The 22,001-nt window shown below is 44.9% G+C and overlaps 1 protein-coding gene across 1 annotated transcript in view; it reads left to right on the top strand.

Annotated features, from left to right (window-relative positions):
• Positions 1–22,001, top strand: part of ostn (osteocrin) — a 34,634-nt gene that overhangs the window by 11,559 nt on the left and 1,074 nt on the right. The window contains exons 2-3 of the mRNA XM_084322450.1: positions 8,623–8,721; positions 19,295–19,503. Coding sequence (XP_084178576.1) covers positions 8,623–8,721; positions 19,295–19,503 — 308 coding nt within the window. The remainder of the gene's footprint in view (positions 1–8,622; positions 8,722–19,294; positions 19,504–22,001) is intronic.

Below are 22,001 nucleotides of genomic sequence, written 5' to 3'. Positions count from 1 at the left end.
ACAGTGTCAGTTATGAAGTGTTTCCCCCAATAGATTGACCTGGGCCCTCATTCATCAACATTGCGTACGCACAGATATGTGCTTAACCCGTGCGTACAACCATTTCTAAGCAAAGTGTGGGATTTATCAATTTGAACGTGAACTTGACTTTGTGCTTATGTCTACGCATAGCCCAGAGCATGCGTAGCTGACGCCCTGTGGTAGAATATGGGGACTGCAGACGGACGGCATAGCTCTCATCAGTTGCATGCATTAGTTTCAACGCGGAAATAAGCTTCCGTGCATTACTCCCGACACTGGCGCGTGTTCTGTATGAACCGTAATTCATTATAGTTCATTGTGAAATAGCGACAGTAGTGTAATTATAACGGGCTCATGCGCGAACAATAGGTTGGCTTGCTTGTTTGGCACGGGGGCAGACGCAGAACACCGACCTCCAAACGCGATTAAATATTGTTTCAAATAAAAAGCGACATACTATTGTTTTGTGTCATGTTTCCAAATAAGATTGGCCACAACGAAATGCTTTCTACTTCAATTTGTTGGTTAGAATAGACTACCTCGCTCCGTTGAAACTTCACTGAGACACTAACAGTAAAAGACAGTATTTATTTTTGCACCGAGTGAATCCACAGTCACTTGCTCCTCAATGGGAAACCAACCTAGATTTACCATGAAGGACTGGTTCTGGCCGAACCGTTCGTTATACAAGAATCACAGAGACGTTTCAAAGGTACTCACAGTTGCATGAGGGTTTCGGACACAAATACGGGATGGTTTGAAAGCTCGGCGTTGCTAATAAACATTTTAAATATTATTTATAAACTGGTCAACACTGCATTATTTCCGGCGTTGGGTGCATGATGCGCATGCGCTGTGATCACAACCAGGCAGCCAACGCCGAAAATAATGCCGTTTTGAGCAGTTTATACAAAATATTTAAATGTTTATTAGCAACGCCGAGTTTTCAAACCATCCCGTACCTCTGTTCGAAACCCTCGTGCAACTCTGAGTACCTTTGAAATGTCTCTGTGATACTTGTATAACGAACGGTTCTGTTAGAACCAGTCCTTCAGGGTAAATCTAGGTTGGTTTCCTATTGAGGAGCAAGTGACTGTGGATTCACTCCGTGCATCACAGTCACAGATCACATAGGCTGGCTATACATGGCGTATAGGCTACATCATACATGGCAGTGAGATTCATTGTTCTTGTATATGTTCTCGTATTATTGTTTATATAGGCTACCCAATACTGACATCAAATATGCCTCTAGAAATCATATGCAGCACGTAGAAAAAAGACGGGAAATCCGTCGCGATTTGGAATAAAATTGAGGAGAACTTTAATCCCTGGGTATTAATCGAACAAAACTGGAAAAGGCAGTCATATTCCAGCACCGTCTTTATTAGTGTTTGCGCTGCCCAGGCAGCAATGGTTAATAGATATCATATCCGACATCACCGTACGTGTACACGTCTGTCAACCTGTCTCGTATTTCTCCATAACACCCTTCCCTCGGGTCAGTCCACTTTTCCACATTTCATGGGGGTGTTCCATTACCGTATATGGTTAATCGGGGCGGTTCTGGTATGCAAATACGTGAAAGTGTGCACGAGCCTCAGCGTAGGAGCAAGGTGACATTTATCATGACAGGTGTGCGTAGGACCTGTGTACGCACGTGTGATAAATCCAGTTTTTTTTGTGCGTGCACACATTCTAAATTCTGTGCTTATGTATGGAAATAGAACATTTTCTAAGAAAACTTGATAAATGAGGGCCCAGGGCCCTCATTCATCAACGTGTGCGTAGAACATGTTCTATTTCCACACGTAAGCACAGAATTTAGAATGAGTGTACGCACAGGAAAGTCGGGATTCATCACACGTGCGTACGCAGGTTCTACGCACACCTGTCATGATGAATATGACTTTGATCCTACGTTTGAGCTCGTGCACTGTTTTAAGTATTTGCATACCAGAAACGCCCCGATTAACCATATACGGTAATGGAATACACCCATGAAATGTGGAAAAATGGACTAAGCCGAGGGAAGCGTGTCATGAGACAGGCTGACAGACGTGTACACTTACGGTGATGTCGGATATGATATCTATTAACCATTGCTGCCTGGGCAGCGCAAACACGAATAAAGACCGCGCTGGAATATGACTGCCTTTTCCCGTGTTGTTTGATTAATACCCAGGGATTAAAGTTCTCCTCAATTTTATTCCAAATCGCGATGGATCTCCCGTCAATTTTCTACCTGCTGCATATGATTTCTATTGGCATACTACAATCTATTTTGATGTCAGTATTGGGTAGCCTATATAAACAATAATACGAGAGCATATACAAGAACAATGAATCTTACTGCCATGTATGATGTAGCCTATACGCCATGTGTAGCCTGCCTATATGTGATCAATACAAACTTGAACTTGAATTCCATCATGTCTGTGTGCGGGTCACTGCGGGAACTCACAAGGCTGTTGTCACAATGTAAATAAGAACGTGCACTGAAAAGTTACAGTATGTAGTTGGTTGATTATTTGTATGACAGTCAGTAAACCCTTGCAAAAAGTATCCGTTTTATTTAATGAATTGAAAACATTCAGCATCGCCTTCCTCCCGGCATCCAGCAATAACATGTATCAGGCAAATGCGCATCGCAACATTGACTGAGTGGAATCCCTTTCTATTCACATAACTGCATTTGTGATGGGGCTTTGACAGCTACAGTAACAGTCTATTGCTCGATCCATCTCCAATATCACAATGGACCGTGCCGGTGGCAAAGACCCGAGGGTGGAGAGGATCTTGAATGAATTCCATCATCAAATATATATGTTGTGTGTCTGTCCACTATGTTTGTTACTTTGTTATTCCCCCCCCCCCCCCTATCTATGTAAAGCGACCTTGGGTCTCTTGAAAGGCGCTATATAAAATTAAGCTATTATTATTATTGTTATTATTATTATCATCACATCTGTGCGGGAGCTCACAAATAGACTGTTAGTCTCAGTGAAGTTTCAACGGAGGTCATCTATTCTAACCAACAAATTGAAGTAGAAAGCATTTCGTGACCAATCTTATTTGGAAACATGACACAAAATAATTTGCTTTTTATTTGAAACAATATCTAATCGCGTTTGGAGGTTGGTGTTTTGCGTCTGCCCCCCCGTGCCAAACAAGCAGGCCAACCTCTTGTTTGCGTGTGAGCCTGTTATAATTACACTACTGTCGCTATTTTACAATGAACTATAATGAATTACGGGTCATACAGAAGTTGAACACTAATGCACGGAAGCTTATTTCTGCCTTGAAACTAATGCAGAACTGAGGAGTGCTTATGCGTAGTAACGATATTCTACCACTGGGCGTCAGCTAAGTGTGCTCTGACCTGTGCGTAGACGTAAGCACGGAGTCAAGTTCAAGTTGAAATAGATGAATCCCACTCTTTGCTTAGAAATGATTGTACGCACAGGGTAAGCACAAATCTGTGCGTAGAACACGTTGATGAATGAGGGCCCTGGTCTTTCACGAAGTGTGCCATGCCAGTGAGCCACCACTAGGGGCAGAGTGGCTAACTGTGAGTGAAATATATATATATATATATATATATATATATATATATATATATATATATATATATATATATATATATATATGCAGTAAATATACATATATAAATGTACAGTATATATTCGGTATATATAGCACTATTGTACATGAAGTACTGAATTAATTAATAGATGAACCTTTTGACCCAGAAGTTTTGCTGAATATAAATCTTCTTCATCTCACAAGATCTCTGTACATACATCTGATTAGCACTATTACAAATGTATATATTTTATACCCAGTCTCAACCTGTACATTGTATATTACTATTGCACTTTACTGTTACATTTGCACTCTGGTTGGATGCCAAACTTATTTTCGTTGTAGTGTACTTGTGCTGTATAATGACAATACATTTAAATAAAATGTAATTACATTTTAATTAAATTTAATTAAATTTAATTTAATTTAATTTAATTTAATTTAATTTAATTTAATTTAATTTAATTTAATTTAATTTAATTTAATTTAATTTAATTTAATTTAATTTAATTTAATTTAATCTTCATACTATTAGCCTCAAACCAATACAATGGGGTCAAGCTCCAGTTGACCAGTTGTCCTCAGTTGGCTCATACAGACAGGAGCGTGACCCCATTCACTTTGTAATTGGTCTGTGGCCAACTATCTGGAGCTAGTATGAGGAACAGAAAGGACTCTACCGATCTACAAAATCATTGTCAGGTGGCTAATAGGGTGGGGGTTCGAATCCGAACCGTCCTTTTAAGGGCTAGGTTAATAAATTACCTTTAATTAAGGGTCAAGGTCATAGTGACATCAGAGTGCTGAGAACAGGAAGTGTGTTGAGAACAGGAAGCGTGTTGAGAACAGGAAGTGTGTTGAGAACAGGAAGCGTGTTGAGAACAGGAAGCGTGTTGAGAACAGGAAGTGTGTTGAGCCTCGTTATCCTACAGAGGTGGTTCAGACAAGACGCTTCCGCTCTATCAGATGTCTCTGGTGTTATTACACCGTGAGACCAGAGGGAGGCGATGTTAGCTGCAGTTCCAGGGTTAGGGACCCCACTCTCTTTGTGGCTCAAGGTTACAGGTTCTATTCCTGATGTAGCTCAATGGGTAGAGCAAGGCACTAACACTGCCAGGGTTACAGGTTCTATTCCTGATGTAGCTCAATCGGTAGAGCAAGGCACTAACAATGTCAAGGTTACAGGTACTATTCCCTGTGTAGGTCAATGAGTAGAGCAAGGCACTGACACTGCCAGGGTTAGGGGTTCCATTCCCTGTGTACAGTAGGTCAATGAGTAGAGCAAGGCACTAACACTGCCAGGGTTAGGGGTTATATTCCCTGTGTTGCTCAATGGGTGGAGCAAGGCACTAACACTTCCAGAGTTAAGGGTTCAATTCCCTGTGTAGCTAAATAAGTCAATATGGCATTGACACACAGTCATAGTAGAGCAAGGCATTAAAACCTCTTCTTGTTTTATCTTGTCTTGTTTTCTTATCTTAACTAATCGTATCTTGTCTTATCTTATCTTAACTTATCAAGCCCTCTTCTGGACCGTTCTATCTAGTGCAGGGGTCTCAAACTCGCGGCCCGCGGGCCAATTGCGGCCCGCGGGATGATATTTTGCGGCCCCCTACTGGACATCAAAGTTAAGTTTAGTGTTAATGCGGCCCGCGCGCAACTGTTTGCCGAGTCGTTGCTCGAGAGTTGGACGTTTTATTTATTTTATCACTTGTAGGCTACCATAGCGCAGGCTCATGACAGCAACGTTACTTTAGTGACTTGGTTGAAACGTTATTCCTGAGTGATACCAGGTAAAGTGGAAGGAAAATGCATCCTTGCTATCTCCTCTGACTGCGAGCAGTGCTCTGCATGTCCGGCTGCACTGCCACTGTCTGTCTGTGTCTGTGTACGGGTCTGGTCCAAACATTCAGCGTCCCGTCAGCGTTTCCCCCCCCCCACCCACAGTCTGCAAATCAGATGCAGAGTAGGGGAGTAGGGTGGGTCTTCACAGACTGCATGTCGTCTCTCTCTTTCAGTCCGAGTCAGAGCAGAGTTGACAGTAGCCTCGCTCACAGTTTTATCTCCGTGAGATAAATGTAGCAATTAGCCTATTTTCGCCAGCAGCCAGCCAGCAAAAAAATATGGCATTTTCAAAGATGGTCAGTAAAAGAAAAGTCGACTGCAATTCAAAGGTGAATGGACTGAAACATATGCGTTCATCCTGAGTCCCAGCACCAAACCAATGTACAATGTAACTATATGCCAAGAAACGGTAGCTCTTGTGAAGGGTGGCAATTTGAAAATAATGTATGACTGAAGTGATGGAGACCATGTTTGAAGGCAAACAAAAGCAAATCCCCCTCAGATCGCACAGCAACCAGAATAACTGAAATACTGGCTGGTGATTTGATTAAACAGCTTTGTGATAGAATAAAAAAAATTCACAGTGCATTTCCATAGCTGTGGATGAGTCCACTGACACCACTGAGAAGCCTATGTTCTGAAGAACCGTTCATGTTCTGAAGAACTGTTCATGTTCTGAAATGTTATTGCTAAAGATTGAGAAGATTGGATCAGTTGTACTTCTTTTTTTTTGAATACTTGAAACCCTTTTTTTGTGGAATATTTGATGCGGCCCAGCCTCACCCAGACTCTACCTCCAGCGGCCCCCAGGTACATTGAGTTTGAGACCCCTGATCTAGTGCGTTGGTCCGACTCCGGGGGCAGGGTGAGGCTGCTGCAGGACAACCTGGCCGAACTCTCTGTATGGAGGGCTCTGGGTCCTTCAGTGATGTCATGTGTTTGGTTAGAGGGCTGAGGTGTGTCCATTAAAGCTTCATCCTCACCACAGAGAGACATTATAATGTAATCCACACACACACACACACACACACACACACACACACACACACACACACACACACACCCCCGTCATAATATCCTGTAATATCGTAACATTCTCACAGCCCGGGCGGTGAGCGCGCTCACAACGCCCCGTGTTTTCACAGATGGATTATGGGTAAAGGTAAATACCAAGGTCCGTATCTCCGAAACCTGACACGAGTGTCTGGGACCTGACACAGCCTGGGGGAGAGGAACACACACACACACACACACACACACACACACACACACACACACACACGCACACACACACACACTGTACACACACACACACACACACACTGTACACACACACTGTACACACACACACACACACTGTACACACACACACACTGTACACACACACACACACACACTGTACACACACACACACACACACACACTGTACACACATGCACACATGCACACACACGCACACACACACACACACAACACACACACACACACATACACACATACACACACACACACACACTGTACACACACACACACACACTGTACACACACACACACACACACACACTGTACACACACACACACACACACACACTGTAGACACAGAGACAGAAAGACAGAGACTTGACTGTATGTGTGTACAGTCTGTCTGATATATATACGACACAGACACAGGACACACGGATAGACACAACATCAAAGTGTATATTTGACTCTATAAGAGTATATTTGAAAACCCTTTGGAAACAGAAACAGAAAAATTATAATTATAATTTTATTATCTAGATTCTAGAAGTGAGTCCAATCACCAAATCAATTTTATTAACTAGAAGTTATCCCAATGACCAATTCAATTGTATTAACTAGAAGTTAGCCCAATGACCTACTCTATTTTAAGTACTAGAAGTTAATAATGACCAACTCTATTATATTAACAAGAAGTTAATAACGACCAACTCTATTTTATTACAGTAACTAGAAGTTAATAATGACCTACTCTATTTTATTAGGATACTAATGGAATAATGAAAAGATAGATACAGGGTTTCCTGAGACATAATCTAATCAGATTGGGTTCATGGCAGATTACATGTTTCTGGGTCCTTCACATGTTTCAGAAGCACACACACACACACACACACACACACACACACACACACACACACACACACACACACACACACACACACACACACACACACACACACACACACACACACACACACACACACACACACACACACACACACACACACACACACACACACACACACACACACACACACACACACACACACACACACACACACACACACACACACACACACACACAGAGAGAGAGTGGGTGAGATTCTGTTGTATCTCTATGGATACCATAGAATGGCAATGTGGTGGAGATGATGAGTTCTGGACCCATAGAGGTCCTCAGAAGCACAATAAGCCTCTGTTGGTACTTAAATCCATATGTACGTGTGTGTGCATGTGTGTGTGTGATGATTAGGGCTGGGACTTTATCGCATTCATTTCGATTAATTAACTACAGAAAGAATTGAAAGTTAAAAAAATTGATGCATTTAATCGCATGATGATTTTTCTTTATTGTGTAAGAATGTTATACCTTTCAAAGGAGACCAGACTCATGCATGTGCTATAAGTATAAAGTATAATAAATCGCAAAAATAACTTTTTTTCTTAGTCTGGTTTGTTCATGAAAACAAAATTAAATAAGAGAAATCACTCAATCAAGAGTTTTTTCCCCCCAATGGTCAACTGTTCTGGAATGTACTTGAAAGTACTGCATTTTACTTTTACCTCGAAAGTGCTTGAGTTTACAAAAGGTCCTTTGCGCTACATATATATATTATTCCTAAAATTGCTGCACTTTGTTAAAAATTGCATTGATCTGTTGGTCTGTGTAGTAGCTAATACAGGATTTTGCTGCTTAAACGTATGTATAATGTATATTCATTGATTCACTCGTATACCAAAATTTATTTGAATAAAAAAAAATTGCTTTTCGCATCAAATATTGCTATGCGATTAAAATGTGATTAATTTCAATTAATTAACTATAAAGTCTAGAATTAATTCGATCAAAAAAATGTATCGAGTCCCACCACTAGTGATGATGTGTACTGTAACAGTATTGTAACTGTGTGTCTGTCTGTGTTCCAGATGCTAGGTTGTGGCTGTGTGCTGCTGACCTGTCTGCTGTCACTCACTCTGTTCCACTGTGGTGTCGTCAGCCTGCGAATCAGCCAGGAGAGCCCAGAGGTGAGACCCGCCTCTCAGATACATTTGAACCCATTCACTACCACACTACAGAAGGTTGGTGTGACTAGTGTTCTGGTATGTCACTTCTTACAGCTTGTTGCTCCATATTGATTATGCACACACACGCACAGACACACAGACACACACACACACGCCCAGACCTTGCAGGTTTTTAAATCACTTTTAAAAACCTACTTGTTCTCCCTCGCCTTCCCCCCCACTTAATCACCACTAGACCCCTGGCCCCTTTTTATCTTTTTTGCTTTACTGTGTCCTACCTGCTTTCATTGTTTTACTGTGTTTTTTATTTTATATCTTGCATCGTTATATTTTGTCTTTTATCAACCTGCCTGTGAAGCACTTTGGTGCCAGCTGCCGCTGCTTGGAAATGTGCTATATAAATAAAATGTACTTGACTTGACTTGACACACGCACACGCACGCACGCACGCACGCACGCACGCACGCACGCACGCACGCACACACACACACACACACACAGACAGACACAGACAGACACAAGTGATTATGACACCTGTTGGCGCTTCCCACACGTGTGTAGGACAGTATCAATCTAAACTGTCACAGAGCAGTCAGATAGTGAATCATCTGAATCAGATACCGACGTATCAAATGATAATTACGTCCCAAACAAACAGAAATGTTCCTGAACACTCACTGAGTGGAATCAGATACACTCCACATCATGATCAACCGCAGTGCGATCGGATAAGGACTGCGCCGGGATCAGATAGGGATACATATATCACATGCTATGAAAGACGGGAGCTGTTGCTGCACTGACAGGGGATCAGATAGAGGAGACGCGGTCAGACAGTCTCACCTGATACCATGATACCAAAACAAACCACGGCATGAGCAGCTCTGAAGGGTTCAGGTTCCTAGTGACTCTACAAGACGCTCCTCACTGGAAACACACCCAGAAATATAATGTGCTGTTTCTAACCAAATAAGAGCTTTTTAAATTGAATTGAATTGGTAGGAATAGTTTTATTACTATTATATTTAGTTATTATTATTTATTACTGCAGCGCTCAAGTTCGACACTGTTTGACAAACAATCTTAACAACAAAGAGTAGTACGCTTCCCTTCCTGCTGACTTGTTGTACAGAACTTATATGTGGCTTTGGATAAAAGCGTTGAGCTAAATTTTTGCGTTGAGCTAAAAGAACTGCAAACTCCCCGTAAGAACTGCAAACTCCCCGTAAGAACTGTAAACTCCCCATAAGAACTGAAAACTCCCCGTCTAAGAACTGCAAACTCCCCATAAGAATTGCAAACTCCCTGTAAGAACTGCAAACTCCCCATAATAACTACAAACTCCCCATAAGAACTGCAAACTCCCTGTAAGAACTACAAACTCCCCATAAGAACTGCAAACTCCCCATAAGAACTGCAAACTCCCTGTAAGAACTGCAAACTCCCCATAAGAACTACAAACTCCCCATAAGAACTGCAAACTCCCCGTAAGAACTGCAAACTCCCCATAAGAACTGCAAACTCCCCGTAAGAACTGCAAACTCCCCATAAGAACTGCAAACTCCCAATAAGTACTGCAAACTCCCCATAAGAACTGCAAACTCCCAATAAGAACTGCAAACTCCCCGTAAGAACTGCAAACTCCCCGTAAGAACTGTAAACAGAACTGCAAACTCCCCATAAGAACTGCAAACTCCCCGTAAGAACTGCAAACTCCCCATAAGAACTGTAAACTCCCCATAAGAACTGCAAACTCCCCATAAGAACTACAAACTCCCCATCTAAGAACTGAAAACTCCCCGTAAGAACTGCAAACTCCCCGTAAGAACTGCAAACTCCCCATAAGAACTGCAAACTCCCCATAAGAACTGTAAACTCCCCGTAAGAACTGCAAACTCCCCATAAGAACTGCAAACTCCCTGTAAGAACTGCAAACTCCCCATAAGAACTGCAAACTCACCGTAAGAACTGCAAACTCCCCATAAGAACTGTAAACTCCCCATAAGAACTGCAAACTCCCCATAAGAACTACAAACTCCCCATCTAAGAACTGAAAACTCCCCGTAAGAACTGCAAACTCCCCGTAAGAACTGCAAACTCCCCGTAAGAACTGCAAACTCCCAATAAGAACTACAAACTCCCCGTAAGAACTGCAAACTCCCCGTCTTCTCATTTAGAAAACACAGTGTGAACTAGACTCAGCAGAACGTGTCACTTTGACTGATTTTTCTTTTGTTTGTTTTTATATAAATCGTCACCATCTGAAAGCAGTATGAACGGTACATTTAAATCAAAGTCATTGTGATGTAATAATCCTACACAGCAGTTGTATGAGCCCACGGAGTGGCACGCTGAGTCATTGTCAATGGCAGAAACGTGTGATTTGACCTGGGTGACCAAATCTCTGTTTACATTTAGTCATTCAGCTGAACGCTTTTAATCCAAAGCGACTTACAAATTCTGTACAACAAGTCAGCAGGAAGGGTACAACTCTGGCAGCTAAGGGTCAGTACGATTGTTCATCAAACAGTGTTGATCTTGAGTGCTACAGTCTTGAGTGCATAGTAGTATAGACATATTAGCATAGTAGGTAGTAATATAGGCATAGTAGTATATACATATTAGCATAGTAGGTAGTAATATAGGCATAGTAGATTACTTACTTACTTACTTACTTACTTACTTACTTACTTACTTACTTACTTACTTACTTACTTACTTACTTACTTACTTACTTACTTACTTACTTACTTACTTACTTACTTACTTACTTACTTACGTGTGATCCACTGTGACCCACTGTCACCTCCATTTATATTGTAAACACTGAATTGGAACATGCAATGTTACTCAATGTGCCTTGTATATATCATTATGTATCTATTTTTACCTTATTTGTTGGCACTCGCTTGTATTTAAATATGTTTTGGTTAAGTATTGTTGGATTTTGTGTGAAGGGCGGACTAGCAAAGTAAGATTTTCATTGTACGGCAAACTGTCTGTTTAACTGTGCACATGACAATAAACAATCTTGAATCTTGAATCTTAGTAGCAAAGTGCATAATAGTAAAAGACAGTACGATGGTTAGTATATATATATTTCAGATATTGATTGAAGAAGTGTGTTTTTAGTTGACAGCGGAAGATTGGGCGAGTGTATGATCCAAATTTATAAAAAATGCAGGACATTATATACATACAGTTCATTTTTTTTAAATCCCGCACTTTCCATTAATGACCAGCAAAATTGACATGCTGTCCTGCATTTTAGATTAGATTAGATTAGATTAGATTATAATTCAATTAGATTAGATTAGATTAGATTAGATTAGATTAGATTAGATTCAAATGTATTGTCATTACAGCACAAGTGCAGTACAACAAAAAGAAGTTTGGCATCTAACCAGAGCGCAAGTGTAGCAGTAAGGTGCAACAGTAATATACAATGTACAGGTGATTAAACTGGGTACAAAATATATAAATTTGGATAATTTGGTGGAAAAAAATTTGGTATTTGTTTAGTATCACAACATTATTTAGCAATTTTGAACTTGTGTTCTTCCTCTAGGGGTCATGATTGTGCATTGCATTTTGATTTGAAGCTTGGAAGTAAAGATCATAGAGGATGGCCAGTGTTCTTAAAAGACATTGTAATGGATAACATTTGTGTTTTTGTTATCCAATTGCTCTAGTCATGTAATCAGATTATTCTAGTCCCAAAGAGTGCTCAGTGCTGTGTGACTAACGGTACCAGCCGTGGGGCCCTGGGGCCCTGAGGCCGTGATTTTCATTACATGTAATCAGTGTATAAAGGTTAGGAGGGGTGCAACCTGGGGGGGGGGTTGTTGGGAGTCAGGAGGTCCAGCCTTGGGGGTGGGAGGACTCAGCCAGGCCCAAACTGTTGACTCTGGCTCCCCTCTCTCCTGTCTCTCCCCTCTCTCCTGTCTCTCTCCTCTCTCTTGCACTATCTCCTCTCTCCTGTCTCTCCCCTCTCCTCTCTCCTATCTCCTATCTCCTCTCTCTCCTCTTTCTTCTCTCCTCTCTCCCCTCTCCTCTCTCCCCTGTCTTCTCCCCCTCTCTCTCCTCTCTTTTCTCTCTTCTCTCTCTCCTCTCTTCTCTCTACTCTCTATTCTCTCCTTTCTCTCTCCTCTCCCTCTCTCTCCTTTCTCTCTCCCCCTCTCTCCCCTCTCCTCTCTCTCCCCTCTATCCTCTCTCCCCTCTGATTAAGATTAACCTCTGTGATACGATGAGCTGTCATCACTCTTGTATAAATATCTGTTCTATAAATACCAGGTCCTCCCTGGAGGTCTGTGAGTGAGGACATAACAGGTCAGAGCAGCCTGGAGGATCACTGTGAGTGAGGACATAACAGGTCAGAGCAGCCTGGAGGATCACTGTGAGTGAAGACATAACAGGTCAGAGCAGCCTGGGGGATCACTGTGAGTGAAGACATAACAGGTCAGAGCAGCCTGGAGGATCACTGTGAGTGAAGACATAACAGGTCAGAGCAGCCTGGAGGATCACTGTGAGTGAGGACATAACAGGTCAGAGCAGCCTGGAGGATCACTGTGAGTGAAGACATAACAGGTCAGAGCAGCCTGGAGGATCACTGTGAGTGAGGACATAACAGGTCAGAGCAGCCTGGAGGATCACTGTGAGTGAAGACATAACAGGTCAGAGCAGCCTGGAGGATCACTGTGAGTGAAGACATAACAGGTCAGAGCAGCCTGGAGGATCACTGTGAGTGAAGACATAACAGGTCAGAGCAGCCTGGAGGATCACTGTGAGTGAGGACATAACAGGTCAGAGCAGCCTGGAGGATCACTGTGAGTGAGGACATAACAGGTCAGAGCAGCCTGGAGGATCACTGTGAGTGAAGACATAACAGGTCAGAGCAGCCTGGAGGATCACTGTGAGTGAAGACATAACAGGTCAGAGCAGCCTGGAGGATCACTGTGAGTGAAGACATAACAGGTCAGAGCAGCCTGGAGGATCACTGTGAGTGAAGACATAACAGGTCAGAGCAGCCTGGAGGATCACTGTGAGTGAAGACATAACAGGTCAGAGCAGCCTGGAGGATCACTGTGAGTGAGGACATAACAGGTCAGAGCAGCCTGGAGGATCACTGTGAGTGAAGACATAACAGGTCAGAGCAGCCTGGAGGATCACTGTGAGTGAGGACATAACAGGTCAGAGCAGCCTGGAGGATCACTGCTTCAAATCGACCTCCTTCATCCTGTACTGATTCATTGTAGGTTTTCTATTTTAAGCTTCTCATTCTCAAGCTATTGAACTGTTGATTTGACTTTATTGTCATACAAATATAACTTTTCTTTAGAGAGGTCAGAGGTCATTACACCCCTATCCCCATCAGTGGTTCCCAATCCTCTCCTCGAGGCACCCCAGCCGTTCCATGTATTTGTTAAATTGCACCACCAGCACACCTGATTCAACTAATAAAGGGCTAGTTAAAGGCCAACTTGCAGGTTGTATTTTTGTTCAATAAACAATGTGACTAGGCCAACGGTGACTTTCATGAAGAGGGAAAAAAAAGTATCGAAATTGACCCAGTTTTAGCGTTTTTATCAAACATTTTGTCGACCCAACCACAACCACCACGCACATGGATATTTTAATTCATGGTTCATAACGTGCATGTGTCATCTTAATGATGCCGTCACAGCAGGTGCAGGGCAGCAGGGGGCCTGAGAATCACAGGCAGGTAGTGGCAGGAAGCAGAGCCTTCTTGTTACTACTAGCCGAGGAGCTAGTATCTGTTTCACCTAACACTATTGCTCCGTGATCATAGCCATTCATCTCTAAAGCTAACCACTGTAAAAGCCACAACCACGTTACCATATTTGTAATAATGTAAATCATTGTGCCGTTGTACATATTGTAAGAGCCAAAGCTATATATATTTCGGTTATTGTATTATATGAATGTTTAATATTGATTGGATTTAGATAAAGTCATGGAACCGTCGTATTTGTCATAATAGAGCATTCTGGAACCTAGAACCTTCTAGAACGTTTGTGGTGATGTCATAATAGATCTTTCTGGAACATAAAACAGTCCACACGGAACTTGTGGGGTGAGGTCATAGTAGGCCATGCTAGAACGTAAAACATTCTGGAACCACCGTATGACATCATGATAGAAGGTCCTCGAACCTTCATGATGTCACCGTATGAGGTCATAACCGAACATTCTAGAACCGTTCGGTCTCTATATAAGCGGGCGTTCCCACGAACGGCCTTTTTGCATCTTCGACCAGACTGAATCGGACCAAACGGAGGGACTCAACCATGGACTGAAGCCAGAAGCCAACAAGTGGATTTGCGGTTTTCACATTGCGAAGGAATTTTCAGGTGTCGAGTCGGCGGTGATTTTGGAGACTGGGAAAATACAGTTTTCTTACCTTGTAGTAGTATGTGTAGTATGGACAGGAATATTTAGGAAAGTAGATTTAGGACCACTTCTGTAAAGAGAGACTTTGCAAATAAACCATTTAGATATCTTTACTTTACACTGGAGCGGCTGTGGACATTGCTTTTCTTTATCAACGGACGAGTTACTCACGAGTAAGTAATTTGACAAGTGGAGTGGATTGCCGGCTGCCACACATATTGTGTATATAACGTTAGTAGCTAAGTTAGCTAGCTTGGTAGCCAGCATTCTCGAAACTCCTAACATGCCCCGATTTAAAATGGTTCTCTTCTCTTTGTATACCTTTGTCCTCACAAGTATTCTGCCAGGGAACTTATGGACACGACAATAGTAGTAGTTATAAGGTGTTCGAGCTTGTAACGTTAACGTTAGTTAGCTAATAGCTATCGTGGTAGCCCGTTTCGTGACTGATGCACCGAGTGCTATCCGAGGGGCTGCTATCGTATCAACATGCCGTGACGTGTAGCTTGCTAGCCGGCATGATGCGTGTGCAGTGCTTTGCCCCACAGGTCTGAGAAGAGGACCTGCACATTTTACTCGTTCCCAAAACTCTTTTACATGCCCCGATTTAAAATGGTTCACGACAGTAGACATAATGCTAACGTTAGCGGGGTAACGTTAGCCAGAGCCATATAGCCAGTAGTACTATGACCCGGACGGGCATAAGGCATAAGTTACCGGTAGTGACGTCACGGCACTGATAGCGTCTGATAAGCTTTTTGATTTGCTCCATACATGTTATTCGTGCATGGACCTTTTTAACCCTTTCTGAGTGGAATTTCCGGCGTCAAATGGAAAAAGATTTATATTGAAAATAGATACCAATGATGTAAACTACCCATAATTGAAGAGTAGGGTTTAACCTGCAAGTTGGCCTTTAAGTGGTGCTGGTGGTGGAATTTAACAAATACATGGAACGGCTGGGGTGCTTCGAGGAGAGGATTGGGAAGCAATGCCCTACATGTACCTTTCTTTAGAGAGGTCAGGGGTCATTACACCTCTATCCCCTACATGTCGTTCCTCTCTACTCCCACCTCTCTCCTTGGAGGAGAGAAGAGAGGAGAGAGAAGGTAGGAGAGGGAAGGAGGAGGGGGAGAGGAAGGAGGAGAGGGGAGAGAGGAAGGAGGAGGTAGGAGAGAGGAGGGAGGAGAGAGGAGGGAGGAGAGTGGAGAGAGGAAGGAGGAGAGGGGAGAGAGGAAGGAGGAGAGGGGAGAGAGGAAGGAGGAGAGTGGAGAGAGGAGGAGATGAGAGAGGAGAGAGGAGAGAGGAGGGAGGAGAGGGGAGAGAGGAGGAGATGAGAGAGGAGAGAGGAGGGAGGAGAGGGGAGAGAGGAAGGAGGAGAGTGGAGAGAGGAGGAGATGAGAGAGGGGAGAGGAGAGAGGAGGGAGGAGAGGGGAGAGAGGAAGGAGGAGGGAGGAGAGAGGGGGGAGGAGAGGGGAGAGAGGAGAGAGGAGGGAGGAGAGGGGAGAGAGGAGAGAGGAGAGAGGAGGGAGGAGAGAGGAGGGAGGAGAGGGGAGAGAGGAAGGAGGAGGGAGGAGAGAGGGGGGAGGGGGGAGGAGAGGGGAGAGAGGAAGGAGGAGGGAGGAGAGAGGGGGGAGGAGAGGGGAGAGAGGAGAGAGGAGAGAGGAGAGAGGAGGGAGGAGAGAGGAGGGAGGAGAGGGGAGAGAGGAGAGAGGAGAGAGGAGAGAGGAGGGAGGAGAGAGGAGAGAGGAGGGAGGAGAGGGGAGAGAGGAGAGAGGAGAGAGGGGGGAGGAGAGAGGAGAGAGGAGGGAGGAGAGGGGAGAGAGGAGAGAGGGGGGAGGAGAGGGGAGAGAGGAGGGAGGAGAGAGGAGGGAGGAGAGGGGAGAGAGGAAGGAGGAGGGAGGAGAGAGGGGGGAGGGGGGAGGAGAGGGGAGAGAGGAAGGAGGAGGGAGGAGAGAGGGGGGAGGAGAGGGGAGAGAGGAGAGAGGAGAGAGGAGAGAGGAGGGAGGAGGGAGGAAAGGGGAGAGAGGAGAGAGGAGAGAGGAGGGAGGAGAGAGGAGAGAGGAGGGAGGAGAGGGGAGAGAGGAGAGAGGAGAGAGGGGGGAGGAGAGAGGAGAGAGGAGGGAGGAGAGGGGAGAGAGGAGAGGGGGGAGGAGAGAGGAGAGAGGAGGGAGGAGAGAGGAGAGAGGAAGGAGGAGGGAGGAGAGAGGGGGGAGGAGAGGGGAGAGAGGAGAGAGGAGAGAGGAGAGAGGAGAGGGGAGAGAGGAGAGAGGAGAGAGGGGGGAGGAGAGAGGAGAGAGGAGGGAGGAGAGAGGAGAGAGGAAGGAGGAGAGAGGGGGGAGGAGGGAGGAGAGGGGAGATAGGAGAGAGGAGAGAGGGGGGAGGAGAGAGGAGAGAGGAGAGAGTAAGGAGGAGGGAGGAGGAAGGAGGAGAGGAGAGAGGAGGGAGGGGGGAGGAGAGGGGAGAGAGGAGAGGAGAGAGGAGAGAGGAGGGAGGAGAGAGGGGGGAGGAGAGGGGAGAGAGGAGAGAGGAGAGAGGGGGGAGGAGAGGGGAGAGAGGAAGGAGGAGGGAGGAGGAAGGAGGAGAGGGTGTGGTAGGAGTGTGGAGTGAGGTGTGAGGGAGTGTGGTGGAGGTGGGAGGAGGTGGTGGGGGTGTGGGTGTGGGTGAGGGTGGGTGTGAGTGGAGGGAGGTGAGGTGAGGAGGAGTGGATGGAGGGTGGGGAGGAGGAGGAGAGGGGAGAGAGGAAGGAGGAGAGAGGAGAGAGAAGAGAGGAGGGAGAAGAGGGGAAAGAGGAGGAAGGAGAGAGGAGGGGAGAGAGGAGGGGGGGGAGGAGAGTGGAGAGGGGAGAAAGGAAGGAGGAGAGAGGAGAGAGGAAGGAGGAGAGGGGAGGGGGGTGGGAGAGAGGGTTTTGAGGACACACCTCTCCCTCACTATAAGGGGCTAAATATATAAATCTCAGTCCGGACAGCAAACACCTGTAACACCACAGTTTTACAAGCTGTAGAGCTGATTGCTTTCACCTGCCAGTAACGTACTATCTATTTTATGAACAGACTTTATTCTTCCTGCTAATTATTTCAAAGGTTCAGGACATTTATATGGTCATATCACTGCTGCTGTTCCCAGCTGTTACCGGTGGGCTCTGATCAGCCAATAGGACGGCTGTATGAGTCAACGTGTGACAGAACATTGAATGATGTCACAACTCCCCCCGATGAGGAGAGCTCACAGCCGTCATCTCCTGTGAGATCTCTATCATATCCATCATGTCCAGAACTGAACTGAACTGAACTGAACTGAACTGAACTGAACTGAACTGAACTGAACTGAACTGAACTGAACTGAACTGAACTGAACTGAACTGAAGTATGGCTGAAATCAAAGCAGCAGTGCTCACATATGTAGACACGGACTGGTTTTGTTGTTTTGATCATGGACTCTTGTTCTGGTAACTATTTGTTCTGATTTGTGATTTGAATTGAGTATTATACTGTTCATTTTATTCTATCTTTTAGAAAAGCCTCAATGGACTAGTGTTGAAAACAACACACCTGGTCTGTCCACTGTGACTGGTCCAATGTAGCTGTGGTGTAAATTTTATATATTTTTTTAAAAATGTAATCTTCTTCCCCCTCCTTTTTCCTCAGTTTTTCTCCCATCCCAATGTTAGTCGTTATGCCAATTCCCAATCCCCTTCCTGGTCGCTGCGCACCTACCCCCTACAGTCGGTCTGGGAGAGTGGAGGCTATCACATGTTTCCTCCGACACATGTGTAGCCAGCCCACCGCTTCTTTTCACCTGGCAGCGCGGACTCTCACTGAGAGGGTGTAACGTGTGGAAGGATCACACTACCCCCCTTAGATCATTACCTCGCTGAGCAGGCGCCCCGACCGAACTGTAGGAGTCGCTGTTTACAACGACCAGGACCCACCCACCAGCTTTCCCACCCCTAACACTGCCAATTGTGTTAGTATGAACGACCAGCCAAGCTGGTAGCAACGCAGAGAGCTGGGCCCGAACCCAGCGTCTCCAGCGTTGGTGGCGAGCGCCTTGCCCACTACACCACCTAGCCGCCCTGCTGTGGTGTCCATTTTAAATAAAAGTTTTCATTCATTCAACTGACCTTCTGACCTTGTGACCTTGTGACCTTGTGTCCGCTCAGTTTGTGGACCGGGTTCTGGCCGTGGCTCAGTCTCGGTCGGCGGAGGAGAAGGGGGAGGAGCTGACGGCTAAGCTGCTCCTATTGGACCACCTGGTGAGGATGGAGAATGACGTCTTTGAGCCCAAGAGAAAGAGGAGTTTCCCTGGCAACAACACGCCTCTCGACCGGCTGTCAATCAGCACCATGGACCCCAAGGGATCCAAACAGAGGTAAGGTAGGAGGCCTAGGAGGTGGTATTGTCTCCAAACTGGACTCTTAGAAGGTCTTCGGACGCCTAGGAGGTGGTATTGTCTCCAAACTGGACTCTTAGAAGGTCTTCGGACGCCTAGGAGGTGATATTGTCTCCAAACTGGACTCTTAGAAGGTCTTCGGACGCCTAGGAGGTGATATTGTCTCCAAACTGGACTCTTAGAAGGTCTTCGGAGCCTCCTAGGAGGTGATATTGTCTCCGAACTGGACTCTTAGAAGGTATTCGGAGCCTCCTAGGAGGTGATATTGTCTCCGAACTGGACTCTTAGAAGGTCTTCGGAGCCTCCTAGGAGGTGATATTGTCTCCAAACTGGACTCTTAGAAGGTCTTCGGAGCCTCCTAGGAGGTGGTATTGTCTCCAACTTGACTCTTAGAAGTAGGGATGTCCGATATTATCGGCCGATATCGGCATTAAAATGTGATATCGGAAAATATCGGTATCGGTTTTAAATTTTTTTATTTATTTTTTTTACATTTCTATAACCTTTATTTACCCAGGCAAGCAAGTACGAACAAATTCTGATTTTATTTATTGTCAAAAGTATGCATAATGTTGTGTTAATTCCACAACAAGAGATATGTAATGTTAATTACCTGAAATGATTCCATTTTTTTGGGAGGGGAAACCCTGCATATATCGGTATCGGTTGATATCGGTTGATATCGGTTGATATCGGTATCGGAAATTAAGAGTTGGACAATATTGGTATATCGGTATTGGTAAAAAAGCCAATATCGAGCATCCCTACTTAGAAGGTATTCGGAGCCTCCTATGAGGTGGTATTGTCTCCAACGTGACTCTTAGAAGGTCTTGGCAGCCTCCTATGAGGTGGTATTGTCTCCAACTTGACTCTTAGAAGGTCTTGGGAGCCTCCTAGGAGGTGGTATTGTCTCCAACTTGACTCTTAGAAGGTCTTGGGAGCCTCCTAGGAGGTGGTATTGTCTCCAACGTGACTCTTAGAAGGTCTTGGGAGCCTCCTAGGAGGTGGTATTGTCTCCAACGTGACTCTTAGAAGGTCTTGGGAGCCTCCTAGGAGGTGGTATTGTCTCCAACGTGACTCTTAGAAGGTCTTGGGAGCCTCCTAGGAGGTGGTATTGTCTCCAACGTGACTCTTAGAAGGTCTTGGCAGCCTCCTATGAGGTGGTATTGTCTCCAACTTGACTCTTAGAAGGTCTTAGGAGCCTCCTAGGAGGTGATATTGTCTCCAACGTGACTCTTAGAAGGTCTTGGGAGCTTCCTAGGAGGTGGTATTGTCTCCAACGTGACTCTTAGAAGGTCTTGGGAGCTTCCTAGGAGGTGGTATTGTCTCCAACGTGACTCTTAGAAGGTCTTGGGAGCTTCCTAGGAGGTGGTATTGTCTCCAACGTGACTCTTAGAAGGTCTTGGGAGCCTCCTATGAGGTGGTATTGTCTCCAACGTGACTCTTAGAAGGTCTTGGGAGACTCCTAGGAGGTGGTATTGTCTCCAACTTGACTCTTAGACGGTCTTGGGAGCTTCCTAGGAGGTGGTATTGTCTACACACTGGACTCGTAGCAGATTACTTGAGGTCACCCCATTCCACCGTGTTCACATTATTTTAATAGTGCTATTTTTATCCTGCTGTTTTTACCGACACACATAATTAAATTATGCTGCGAGTTGAGAGTAAAATAAAGTGAGCTGTTAATGGCAGAGGTAGGTCAATTATCACCACTCTGAAATAGAACATGTAGCGATGAAGAGAATGGGGTTTTAATTGACTTGGCTCTGTCTGTTGGCAGCGTGGAAGCAGGCAGCGCTCCTTCTCTACTCTCTCCGTCCATGCTGCGCTGTCGGGACAGTCCTTAACCCCTTCAGCCTAACCTCAGCCTAACTCTAACGCTAACCCTAACCTCAGCCTAACTCTAACCTCAGCCTAACTCTAACCTCATCCTAACTCTCACCTCAGCCTAACTCTAACCTCAGCCTAACTCTAACGCTAACCCTAACCTCAGTCTAACTCTAACCTCAGCCTAACTCTCACCTCAGCCTAACTCTCACCTCAGCCTAACTCTAACCTCAGCCTAACTCTAACCTCAGCCTAACTCTAACCTCAGCCTAACTCTCACCTCAGCCTAACTCTAACCTCAGCCTAACTCTAACCTCAGCCTAACTCTAACCTCAGCCTAACTCTCACCTCAGCCTAACTCTAACCTCAGCCTAACTCTAACCTCAGCCTAACTCTCACCTCAGCCTAACTCTCACCTCAGCCTAACTCTAACCTCAGCCTAACTCTAAACCTAACTCTAACCTCAGCCTAACGCCTAACCCTAACCTCAGCCTAACTAACTGTCTGTCTGTCTGTCTGTCTGCCTGTCTGTCTGTCTGTCTGTCTGTCTGTCTGTCTGTCTGTCTGTCTGTCTGTCTGTCTGTCTGTCTGTCTGTCTGTCTGTCTGTCTGTCTGTCTGTCTGTCTGTCTGTCTGTCTGTCTGTCTGACA

The sequence above is a fragment of the Notolepis coatsorum genome, assembly GCF_963971535.1.
Source record: "Notolepis coatsorum genome assembly, chromosome: 1".
NCBI classification, from domain to species: Eukaryota; Metazoa; Chordata; class Actinopteri; order Aulopiformes; family Paralepididae; genus Notolepis; species Notolepis coatsorum.
Note: the sequence above shows the minus strand (reverse complement) of the source record. Positions and strands in the feature narration are given on the sequence as shown.